Source organism: Pundamilia nyererei, unplaced genomic scaffold (assembly GCF_000239375.1).
Source record: "Pundamilia nyererei isolate P.nyererei 1_Seehausen unplaced genomic scaffold, PunNye1.0 scaffold00504, whole genome shotgun sequence".
NCBI lineage: Eukaryota > Metazoa > Chordata > Actinopteri > Cichliformes > Cichlidae > Pundamilia > Pundamilia nyererei.
Genome location: NW_005187905.1, coordinates 156,092 through 167,913, shown reverse-complemented (window position 1 = coordinate 167,913; position 11,822 = coordinate 156,092). Strand labels below are relative to the sequence as shown.

Sequence of the window (11,822 nt, the reverse complement as noted above, 5' to 3'; positions counted from 1 at the left end):
TGCTCCGTGTGTGTCTTTGTTTGTAAACACCTTACAGACTCGAGGCTAACACAACTCAATTCAAGTTTTATTCACAAAAAAGATAAAGACGCTACAACAACACAGAGGAAACCCCCACAATCATATCACCACAAACGCTTTGTGACAATGGGAAGGAAAAACTCCCTTTTAACAGGAAGAGACCAGCAGGCTTGGGGAGGGACAGCCATCTGCTGTGACCATTTGGGGGTGAGGAGAGGAACAGAGATTCAGACTGTGCTAGACACCCACATTTAGATTCACTAGTTTACCAAACCAGTCACTGCAAGTCTTTAGACTGGAAGTAAACCAGAGTACCCAGACACACCCCAGGATTTGAGCCTTGTTGGTGTGAGGCAGCAGTGCTAACTGTGCAGACACCTAGGAGCTGAAATATGGTTTAAAAGCATTTTCATGAACTCTACACCCTTTAGATCAGAGGTGATCAATCAATTCTACAAAGGGGCCACATGAGAAGCTGGGACTGTTGTGGAGGGCCTCACCAATAAGCTGGACTGTTTTTTTGATAGTTGCAATTTACGGACGTTCCCTAAACACATCACGTTTTAGTCACGGAGAAAGGGCAGCTATAAATAAACAACTAGTGTATGCCTGTTACTGCACATGGTGTGCAGAGACCGTCATGTTTGTTTCATGTTAACCGGATGATGTTATGATACATATCATCCTGCTTCCACTGGGTGGCGCTGTAACTGTGACCTGTTATTGGCATGTTGAGGTCTCCAGAGTAGAGATTAAACAATGTGTGGGGTTATTTCAGCGTTTAATGTGACGGCATGCAGTCAGTGGCCTCAGGGTGGATTCAAAGCAGGCCTCTGAGTTAGCCTTGTGGCAGACAGAGAAAAGGAAATGGTAACGTTTGCGGTGACTTCCTCCTTGACTTATCACTGTCACAAGAATTTCAGAAAACTTGGCATTGAGGTTATGGTCACTGAGATTTTTAGTATGAAACTCCTACGTTCCCTTGTTCTCAAGTTGAGCCTGCCCAAAAGTGACATTGAGCTAAGCTTTTCAAAACAAGGTAGTTAATCAGAGATTTCATTGCATCATTTAAAAACTGCACATTGTACTCATGTTATCTTTGTCTAATAATACAGTTTGATGACCTGAATCAGTTCTTCACAGCACTTCACTGAAGTTTGTTGTGCATTGCAATAGTTACTACGATATGCTAATAATGTGCTAAAAGATTCTGAAATTTTATTCACCCAAAAATCAACCAACAGCTCCAGAGGCAGCATCTGAGCCAAAGGTTTATTTATTTAACCACATAGAAAATCAAATCCAAACAGCACGTTTTTGTTCTATACAGCAGTGTTTCTCCGAGCACAGAGAAGTAAACTCAGCAAACATAAGGCACTGGATCTGAGGTTAGACGACCAGAAACCAGCAGATGGACCTGAAAGAAAAATGTCCAAGCACAACTCACAGTGACCAACAGCCTGATGGGCGCTAACAGCAGCAGCAGTTCTTACACTCCTTTCCAGCCCGCTCCCCTTGGCTTTTTGCTCCCCCCGCACTGATCCACTGAGCTCCCAGTATTAACAACATAAAAAACAAACACGACAAATTTATCTTTGACTCATCAGAGGAAGACTTCTGTAAATAATTTTAGAGAGAGGAGCAGACAGAGCGCTTTGTGTCTGTGCTTACCTTAGCATAGAGACATGGGCACAAACAGCTAGCCGAGCACGCCCATTTAAAGCTTGTTACTGTATGCAAAAACTGAATCTGGGGATTGGCGGGCTCACCTGTGCTAAGCTAGCTAGCTGTGTGTAAAAACTAAAGTGGGAAAAAATTTGGTTTAACTTATTAGATGTTATCTATATACAAAAATGCTAACTTTCTCCCGACAGTCATGGCTTTTCCCACTGCTTTGTGCTCAACTAACTAGCATGATGTAAAAATAGGAGTGGAAAGGTTTTTAAAAAAAAAACAAAACATATGGTTTTAAGAGAGTTACTAAAAGATTGATTTATATAGGAAATAGGAAAATGCTACTTTATACCTCAAGGTTTTTTTTGCTAAGCTAGCTAACAAGCTTTGCTAAGCTGTGCTAAATAACTATATGTACAAGTGAAAGAGTAAGTTTTTTTTTTTTTATAGATCATAGAAAATTATACTTTACAGTCATAACTGATTTCCCGCTGCTAGCATTAAACTGTGATAATAGAAATAGAGGGGAGAGTATGGTTTTAAGAGAGTTACTAAAATGTATTTATATAGCAATGGTAATTTATGCCTTTTTTACTATATATCTTTATGAAATGAGTATTGTTCTATGCCAGTGTCATTAGATTGAGTAGCATTTTGCTACATTAAAAAAAAAGTCTTCGCTGATTTTCCGTTGCTTTATGCTAAGCTAAGCTAAACTGCCACAGACATGAAAGCGTTTCCCCTCAGGCAAGAAAGCTAATAAACATATTTCCCAAAATCTCAAACACAACCAGTAAAGAAACCCATACATTCATCATGTCAACACAGTGGGTAACTTTTTTAAATCATTCACAATCCTCGTAAACAAACTTTGAGCTCGACATTCATTGAATCCATTCGTCTGAGTGATAAGAAATAGTGCTAACATGCTATGCTAATGCACTTAAAAGAAAAGAGGAGGATAGTGTTTATGTTTTGATACAAAGCAATAAGCTTGTTGATTTAGAGGCAGCAAAACACAAATGGAGTTTTAGATTTTCCGACTCGGGTCCACACTGCATTTCCATGGCTGCCGGTCTACACCAATCAGATCTCCAGAAAAAAGCAAAAGAAAGAAAAAAAAATCACCACCTGTGTCCTCTTCTCTCATTGGCTCAGAGCTAATACCGTTTCTCGCGAGCCCATCCCATGTGGGCAGGGTTAGGCTGAATATAGTTAAACCCTACCCCCATATCTCTTTCCTGTCTACTCCTGTACACGTCCCTGGTTGGATCGTAGCCACCCCTTCCTCTGCCTCCTCTCCCTCCTCTTCCTCTGTAGGGCCTCCTCTGCCCTCTGTAGTTTGGCACCATCGTTTTAAACCCCTCCACCTCCTCCCAGTCATCCTCCGTGCTGCAGCCCACAGAATGATTGTCCGTCATGGTGACAGGCTTCATGTAGCTGCCCCTCTGGCTCTGTTCATACACGTTGGTGGCATGGACTGGTTTCCGGGGACGGTATTGCGACGGAGAGCCGGGGCTGCTGCTGCTGCCTTTCATAGCTCCCATGGAGATGTCCTTAAAGTGCGGATCAGAAAGCAGAGCAACCTGAGAGCGAGACAGAAGGAGGTCCTGTTACAAGAGGATATGATGCAGCATGACTTTCAAAATAAAACACCTAGTAATAAAAAGCTACCAGGACGCTCTGGAATGTCAGACTTTCTAAATAAGAGCCACAGGGTAGAGAAATTTAACTGGTTTCTTTAAACACTCAGATTTACACACTAAGAGCCAGTTAGTTAACAGGATGTTAAAGGATGGGTTTTAGTGTGGGGGGGGTGATGAGATCTCAATTTCTTAAGATCTCATCAAGATTATTTGACGTTGTAATAATTTTTAAAACAAATCACTTTGTTATGAAAAGCTACCAGGGAGTTCAGAAATGTGACACTTTTCACATTATGGAAACTGTCAGATTTCCATAATGAAAGCCAACACCTGCTTACAGGAAATTGAAGGATGCCTTTCAGTGATCTTTTAAAGATAAAAGCCACTTCTAACTACTTATTAGATATTAGTTTCAAAATCAAAACCCGAAGTTAATTTGATTAGGTTATCAAGTTGCACAGAAATATACGTACTATGGGCATGTCGTTAAGTGGCGGATCCACCAGGAGCACTGCTCGTGGCAAACTCTCCCCCGGATCTCTCTTGAAGCCTATCATGAAAACAAAATGAATTAAAAATGTTTCCACCTGACAGTTAAAAGAAAGCCATAACACCTTGAAATGTAAGGACTTCATCTCCCAGAATTCCTGCTTACTATAATTGGATGGGACCATCACTGATCGGTTACTGTTGGTAGTGGGAATGTTAGACGCAGCGGCGCTCTCCAGAGGACTGGAGATGTGGATGTTCCCGTGGCCAGGCATTGTGTCCCCGTTGATTGCCTGAAGCTGGTGCTGCTGCATCGCCCCCTGGCTCACCTGGAGCTCCTGGTGGGTGGATGCAGTTTGGTATGCCAGAGAGGAGGGGCTGTACGGACCCATGGCTGTGGGGTACACCGGGACCCCCGCGCCCTGATTTGGGTGGTAACCCTGAGATGAAGGCAGGGGACCCGAGTACGGTGGAGGTGGGGAAAGATACCCAACTGAGTAGCTTGGGTTTCGTGCAGGCATCTGTTGCCATGGCATCCTGGGGGGTTGTGGCTGGGTGATGGGGTACCTGGCCTGGTTGAAGGAGGGTTCAGCCGGACCGGGGGGCTCATCGAGCGCAGCCTGGTTGTCATATTGAGAGGGCACCGGTGCTACAGTGGGAGGGTACTGGTGAGGCGGATAGCCCTCCTGCGGGTTGGTGGGGGTGTTGCTGGGGGTGTTAGAGGGAAGGCACTGTGGGGACGGGGAACGGGAAGATGGCTTGGGCTGCATGGCATGGGCCTGCTGCAGGGGGACGAGGTACAGGTATGGTGGGTATATGGGCATGGAGTAGGCCTGTAGAGGAAGAGAGCAGAGGCAGGACTCAGCATCAGCCCCTCGTTATTTTACTTAAAAGTGCATCAAAAATAACTTTTGTTTTTATTTTAATAAAATTAAAGTACATCTTGTAGTGCTTGGCATTATTTTTACATAATTTACCACATTACAATCTGTGTAAACAATACCTGTTGCTAGGCAACTGGGCATGCCGCATCAGAAGTCATTGTTTACGTGGTTGTATTTTTTTGTTTTTATTCCAAATGTTCCCAAAATACAGCACACGATGAATCAACTTGTTAACAGGAAATGTGAGATGATGGGCTTTTACTTTAACACAACCCTCCATCCTCTTCTCCAAACCTGGTCTGTGTCTTGTGGGTGTGCGTTTGTGTGTCTGTTGGTCCAGGCTTACGTCTTACCTTAACGCCCAAGTTAAAGAAAAACCTCAAGATGTTGACGTCTGAGGAGAAAAACAAAAAACACACAAGGATACAAAATCCTGATCAGATCTCTCTTTCATGGTGTTGCTCACTGCGCTGACACATCGCAGCCTCTACTTTTGCTCCATGAAAACACTGACCATTAACATACAAAACTCATCTCTAGTCTATTTCAGCTGCTTCGTCTCACAGGGAAGCACCAGCATGTTCTTTATGTCTGACCCTGCCTGTATGGTGGCCTTTGTGCACATCTGTGAGTATTTTCTTTGCCTAAATGGTTCAAAAGCAGTTTTTTGTGGAAGGACAGGTGTTTCCCGCTGAGGGAGTCCGTGTAGGACATCCAGTGCTGATTAAATTAAAGCATGTGGATATTTTCTCATGTTTTCAAATCTGCTGAAACACTTCTGTCATGCCTAATTTTTTTCATTATTTCGTTTTACTTTGACAGTCAGCACCGTCTTTGAATATAGAGCTGTGAGTCTCAGAGCACGACACAGGCATGGCTCTGATGCATGATCTGATTGTTCAGTTTTCTATGGCGACAGTTGACGTGGTTATTTATCATCTTAGGACTCTTTGGTGTGGCTCACCTGTGGGCAGGTCGTCCCCGGACTTGTTGGAAGAAAGGTTTGGAGTCGCAGCTATCTCGCCTCTCTCTCCCTGGGGGAATCCGGGATAAAGGAGGTCCTGGTAGAGCTGGGACATCTGCTGCAAGGGGACGGGTCCGGGGAGGGGCTGAGGAGGAGCAGTATGAGGGGGTTGAGGTGGGGATAGCTTCTCGGAGGCAGGTGGAGCTTGAGATTCGGGTGCAGACTGGTGCTGTTGTGGTGGGGCTTCGGTTTGGGTCTGGGGAACAATGGTGGAGGCAGAGAGAGAAAGGGAGGGATGTGGGACCTGGGAAGGGTGAGGAGCCTGGGCGGGGGGGTGGGGAAGGGAGGCCTGGGGGTAGGAAGCCACAGGAGTGGGATAAGAGGTCTGAATGTGGGGCTGGAGGTCAGTCTGAGGCAGGACAGGCGCCTCTGTGCCAGACTGCGGCTGATCCTGGGGCTCGCTCAGCATCATGGGTGGGCCCATGATTTGTGGTAGAGAAGCCTGACTTTCAGTCTGGATTTGGGGTAAAGAAGACTCTGCTTGTTCCTCAGCTGAGGGCACAGAGACCTGGGTCTGGACCTCAGGTGGAGGAATTTCACTTTGGAAAGCCTGAGATGCCATCAGAGGGCCTCCAGTATTTGGTAAAGAATCTGAAAGAAAGAGAGAAGACATGAAGACCAAAGTAAATGACGTGCCAGCTGCTGATACATTTACCAATTATCTGCCTAAAAAAATACAAAACAGTCAAAATTAAGCACAAACTAAGGGGTGAGAACAAATATCTTTCAATTAAACTTCAAATATATTTGTTGTCTGTTAATCACGTTACTGATTTTCACTTTATGTTTATTAAAATCTCGCTGAAAACTGAAAAACAATCTTCAAGTTCCCAACAACAGAAATAAACCTGTTACAGCACAGTACAAAAATCCTTTGGATCATTTCACCCTTCAGAACAACTCTACCTGTATTTTCTTCTTTCATACGTCACCTGCTGGAGTTTTATAAAGGCTTACAGTTAAGAATTATAAGGGGTGTGGCCACTTTCACTGTTAGCTGGGTACTAGCCCAAAAAGCCTAGCCACACTGGCTATAGCCATCATTTAAATTGTTTACTACTAAACACCCAGAGCCTGAAACACCTGAGCAACCCCAAAAATGCTGGAATGGTAATAAACAAAGCTCTTATTTTGAAAGGCGCATCTGATTCAAAAGGATTTTAACCCCCAAAATAAACTTAAAAATAGTTTTTACTGGTTTAAACTGAAAGTCTGCTACTCGGTGTCAGTCTGGGGATATCTGTGTATTTACTTCAGTGGACAGCCTGCAGTCTAAACTGTGACACGAGCCTGAAACTGTGAACAGATTTCTTACTTGTGGTTGGAGGTGGAGCAGGTGGAGCCTCCCGGACTTCAGCTGAAGGATGAATTAAGGAGGAGGAGGAGGGTGGAGTCTGAGAGCGGAGGAGAGAAGTGATAGGTGGAGAGGAGCGGGCAGCGGGGAAGCCTGGTGCAGCTGTGGGTGGGGAAGCAATGGGAGTGATGAAAGTGGGAGGAGGAACTGAGGAGGAAGGAGGAGGAGAGGTGGTTGGCTTAGGAAGATGAACAGATGCAGGGGGGAGTTTAGAGGATGAGGAGGAGGTGGGTGAAGCTGCGGGGAGAACGGGGGTGCTGTAGGAGAAGGCAGATGATGGGACAGAGGGAGGCAGCGGTGCTTCGCCTTTTGGAGAAGGTTTAGCAGCAGGAGGAGCAGCAGGAGGAGGAGGAGAGCCCGGCGCAGCAGTGGCTGAGGCGTAGGAAGGTGTGTTTGTTTTAGCAGCCGGAGCTACAGAAGTGAGTGGCAGGCTGACAGAGGGGCTCGCATTTGGCATCAAGGCCTTGACAAAATTCAGCCCCGAGGGGGTGGAGTCAGAAGGTTTAGCAGCAGGAAGGGCGGGGCTGGTCATGGTGTCAGGTGTAGTGGTTGTAGAGGTTGCTGTAAGAGGTGGGGTGGAGGGTGTGGGTTTGTCCCCGGCAGAAGGAGACGGAGCTCTGACATCTTCAACGGGGCTCTTCTGTAAAAGGACAGAGCAGCAGCGATCAGACTCCAGGTTTTAAATTCCAGGCGGTCCCTGAAGGTCTCAGGTAACATTTCAACGACCAAATGCACAGAAAAAAAACAGCTGCTCAGCTTCAGATTTGATAGATCATATATGGAGTGACCACATTCTTCGTAGAGCTTCCTTACTGAAGTCCCAGGTATGAAGCAAACTAGAACTCGTGCACTCATTGGCTTTTTCTCATTTTCAGAGGTTTTTTACTGATTTAAAAATCACCTCGTGGTCTCGCTCTCACATCGTTTCTCGTTGGAACGATTGCCGTCTCTCTTAAAGAGCATGGCAGCACAGCTTATGTTCCATCTGAACAAAGTCAGCGCGGTGGTGGAGCGATGATGATTTGGGGACCAGTCATTGAGTCATACATGAAGCCATCTTTATACAAAAGTGTTCTGTGTAAATGTAGGACCCCGTCAGCTGTCTGACACACAAACACTGTCATGCAACAGGACGATGATCCAAGCCAAATTACAACCAAATGGCTAAAAAAACGAAGCAACCATGAAGTCCATGGAGGGCTGTGGTGAAAACAAAGAGCTTTGCATAAATTACCATCTGTAAACCTCAATGACTGGAAGCAACGTTGTAAAGAAAATCAGGTCAAAACTGCTCCACAGTGATGTGAGGGAAGGACAGTCTCAAAGAAGCTCCTGAATGCTGTGGTGTACGTAGTTTTCAGAGGACGGCAAACGCCTCACGAGCTGACAGCGTGCGATTAGTTATTTTCATTTATTTTAACTTATGTTTTGTATTCATCTTCTGTTTTATTGTTGTTAATTTCTAAGTATTTTAGTTTTTATTCAGCAATCTAATTTTCCTACAAAGCTTCCTGATAGGCTTTTTAATTTGATTTTCTTTATTAGCATTTCATCTCATTTTCTAATTGTTCTCAATTTAATTTCATGTACTCTAATTCTACTTGCAGGCCTTTCCATTTTAATTTCATTTCTTTGATGTTTTGTGTTTTTAATTTGAGTTTCGTGCCACTGCTGATTATTTTGTTTCATCCCTTTTTCTTCTGTCAGTCGTCTGTGTGAAAGGTGCTTTACAAATAAAGTTAGCATCAGTGTATCACTGAGCCTCGGCACCAGGATGCTTTTAACTTTAAATGCAGATCGTTGCATTAAACCTCTTAAATGAAGACAGGAATGTTCACCGGCTGCTCCCATTAACAGTCATATACGCACTAACTGAGCAGGCGAAATCATTCACAGCTGAATGTGAACAATGTCACATACCATGCGGTGCCTTTTTGTGCTGGTGATTAATGTTAGGGTGTTTAGTCTGTTTAAATCAAACTCTGGTTAGTTTTCCCCTTTTGACGAGGCTGTGCAGATGTGAACACTGTACAGAGAACACCACCTCCAAAGTACAGTTCACAACGAACACAGCGGTTCGTTTATGGTGTGAACGCGATCCAAACCAACTACTATAAGCTTGAGCTACAGCACGCCCCGTAAGCTTGTGTTCTTTTGTATTCTCTGCTGGAAGGTCCTACAGATGTGCAGCGGTCTGTGCGGGATACCAACTAGCTGGGAAATGAATCAATTCTCACACAGCATCTTCTTCCTGTATTTACTTTAGTTGCTTCCACACCAGACGCATCCGGCCAATGAGCAGACTGAAATGCTCTCACGTAGTTTGTAGTGATGCATTCTGGTCCGCTTGGACTTCGCTGTGTGCAAACAAACTAAACTGCGAGGGAAAAGCTGCAAGTTTACAAACTCATCAGCTGATTCGGACCAGAGGAAATGGCCCTGAGAGCGTTTCTGCATCATAACATGTCTCCCTGTTTGTGTCCGTTTGTGGTCTGAACTCACCGTCTTGTTCCTCTGAGATCGCTTCTTCTCTCCTTTCCTCTTCCCTCCCTCTCCCTGCGTCCCCGGCTGAGACTGAGGGGAGAAAAACAAACATTAGAAACATTAAAAATTAAAAAACATCTGCTGAACAAGAAACAGCGTGAGCATGATGAATTAAATCCAAACTCTCATCCTTCCCGGAGCGTCGTGTATCAGCCTCTGAGGAACATTTTCAGACTTTTACATGTCCTAACAGCGAGCCTGGAGCTCATTAAACATTTTTACCATATGGGCCACTTGCTGTGTGTTTTCTCTGCATCCCATCAATGCACTATTCCCCGAGTCCACATCAATACTTCGACATAGAAACACAACACTGAGGAAAATGAAGGAGAGGAAACGAAGCAGTGAAACAGTGAAAATAGTGTCTGTAAATGTGAGTAACACTCCTGTCTGGCAGTCAGAGGTGAGCGAGGTAGAAAATAAACATAAAACTCTCAGTAAACTACGACACGGCGCCTGCAGGCTCCTCGACAGGTCAGAATCCATGTCGGCTTCTGTTTCTCCAGCTTACAGATGAGTTCCCACCTCTTCTGTTGGCCTTGCTTCTGTAGGAGACTTTGATTTGTTCTGCTTTAATTTCCTGTTGAAGTTTTCAGTAACCACCAGCGGCCATGTTTAGTAACACGCTGCATCAGCGCAAACAAAAACAAGACACTGCTGGTATTTACAAAGAGAGCACAGTGACACGATCACGTGAGAGGCACTGACCCCGTTTCATGTGCATGTCTGGGTCTGCTTTTCTCTGTAGGCTCCTCTTGTTGGTGTTTTTAATATTGTTCACATGTGTAACACAGCAAAGCCAGAGCTGACAGGAGGAGCAGAAGCAGCGAAGAAAAGAAAAACGGGAAAAAAAACAGGAGAAAAATGAAATAAAAGTGTGGAGGAGAATATTTAAATCACATTTGCGACACAGTTTTTTTCTGCTAACTCTACTATTTAATGTAATTAAAACAAAGAAAGAAAAAAGTCTCATGTCTCATCTTTTTGTTCTCGATATTAAAACGTCTGCGTTCAGCCGTAAAACTGAACACCTCTCTGCGCTGTCTGGGAATCGTCAGTGAATCTGGCCCCAGATGTTTAAACATCAGCTCGCTGCCTTTCTAAAAGGGTTAAGCGATCAAACCGGCCGACCCAGCCTCAGCAGGACGTTCAGGTTTATCTGCACCTATCATGAAATCAGCCTCATGTGAACTCACGCCGAGTGCGGGGAAGCTGTGCTCGTCTCTGAGCTGGATCTCCACCAACGCCACGTTCCTCTCCTCCTCCTCTTTGGCCAATCGCTGCTCCTCTGTCAGGCCGAACGCCACCTCCGCCGCACCCACGGACTTCCTGTAGAAAGACACAGAAACGCAGAAGAACTTTATTTAATCCAAAGAGCAACAACAGCAGCGTAAAATGAAAAGAACTACAAAATAAATAAACTAATAATCGAGCTCAAAAGCAGTAAATGCTAAATTGAAAATGATATTTATGCTTTATAGAGGAAGATTATGAAGGAGGGGTTCAGTGATCGTGTCACTGTGTGATCCAGCACTGATGTATACAAACAGAGATGACACACCTGCTGGTTTTGGCCCCGCCCTGCTCCTCTACATTGGCCTGCGGGGGCCAGGAGTGCTGCTTCAGCGTGCGGCCCCCTGAGCCCGGCGCCGCTGCCTGAGAACCAGAGGACGACGATGGCCCGACGGACTTCCCCCTTCCTCGGCCTCTCCCCCGCTCCTCCCACTCTGAAGGAGAAAGAGAGTTTCCACAGACTGCACTCATGCAATAAACCTGTAACATACGTGTGTGCGCACGTGTTCACCTCCTCCGTGCCCGTTGCTGAGCCTCTTGTCACGGTTGCCCACCTTGCTCCACCCGCTGTCATCACTGGGAGGGCGGACACTCCACAAAGGCACCACCTGCCTTAAAACACACATAACAAGATTTGTCACATCTGTGCAACCTCCACGACACTGAGCGTGTGTGCGTGCTGTTAGTGCGACCTACTTCCTGCCCAGATCTTCTATGTAAACGGTCACTGGCTGGTTATTGGCCGGCACCTCCTTGATGATGGCGCTGTAGAGCCGATTGGTTCCCTCGAGACGAACCTGCAGGTGACGCACAAACAGCGTGAAACATGCACTCGAGGAGGATCACACACACACACACACACACACACACACACACACACACACACACACACA

At 45.4% G+C, this 11,822-nt stretch overlaps 1 protein-coding gene across 1 annotated transcript in view; it reads right to left on the bottom strand.

The window, feature by feature from the left end:
* Positions 1-1,279: 1,279 nt before the first annotated feature.
* otud4 (OTU deubiquitinase 4) overlaps positions 1,280-11,822 on the bottom strand; it is a 21,824-nt gene continuing 11,281 nt past the window's right edge. Inside the window, exons 11-21 of the mRNA XM_005754078.1 lie at positions 11,626-11,726; positions 11,441-11,541; positions 11,198-11,363; positions 10,833-10,965; positions 9,595-9,666; positions 7,054-7,732; positions 5,679-6,329; positions 5,068-5,108; positions 3,997-4,663; positions 3,815-3,891; positions 1,280-3,281 (exon numbers count right to left, since the gene is read on the bottom strand). Coding sequence (XP_005754135.1) covers positions 2,856-3,281; positions 3,815-3,891; positions 3,997-4,663; positions 5,068-5,108; positions 5,679-6,329; positions 7,054-7,732; positions 9,595-9,666; positions 10,833-10,965; positions 11,198-11,363; positions 11,441-11,541; positions 11,626-11,726 — 3,114 coding nt within the window. The 3' untranslated portion in view covers positions 1,280-2,855. The remainder of the gene's footprint in view (positions 3,282-3,814; positions 3,892-3,996; positions 4,664-5,067; positions 5,109-5,678; positions 6,330-7,053; positions 7,733-9,594; positions 9,667-10,832; positions 10,966-11,197; positions 11,364-11,440; positions 11,542-11,625; positions 11,727-11,822) is intronic.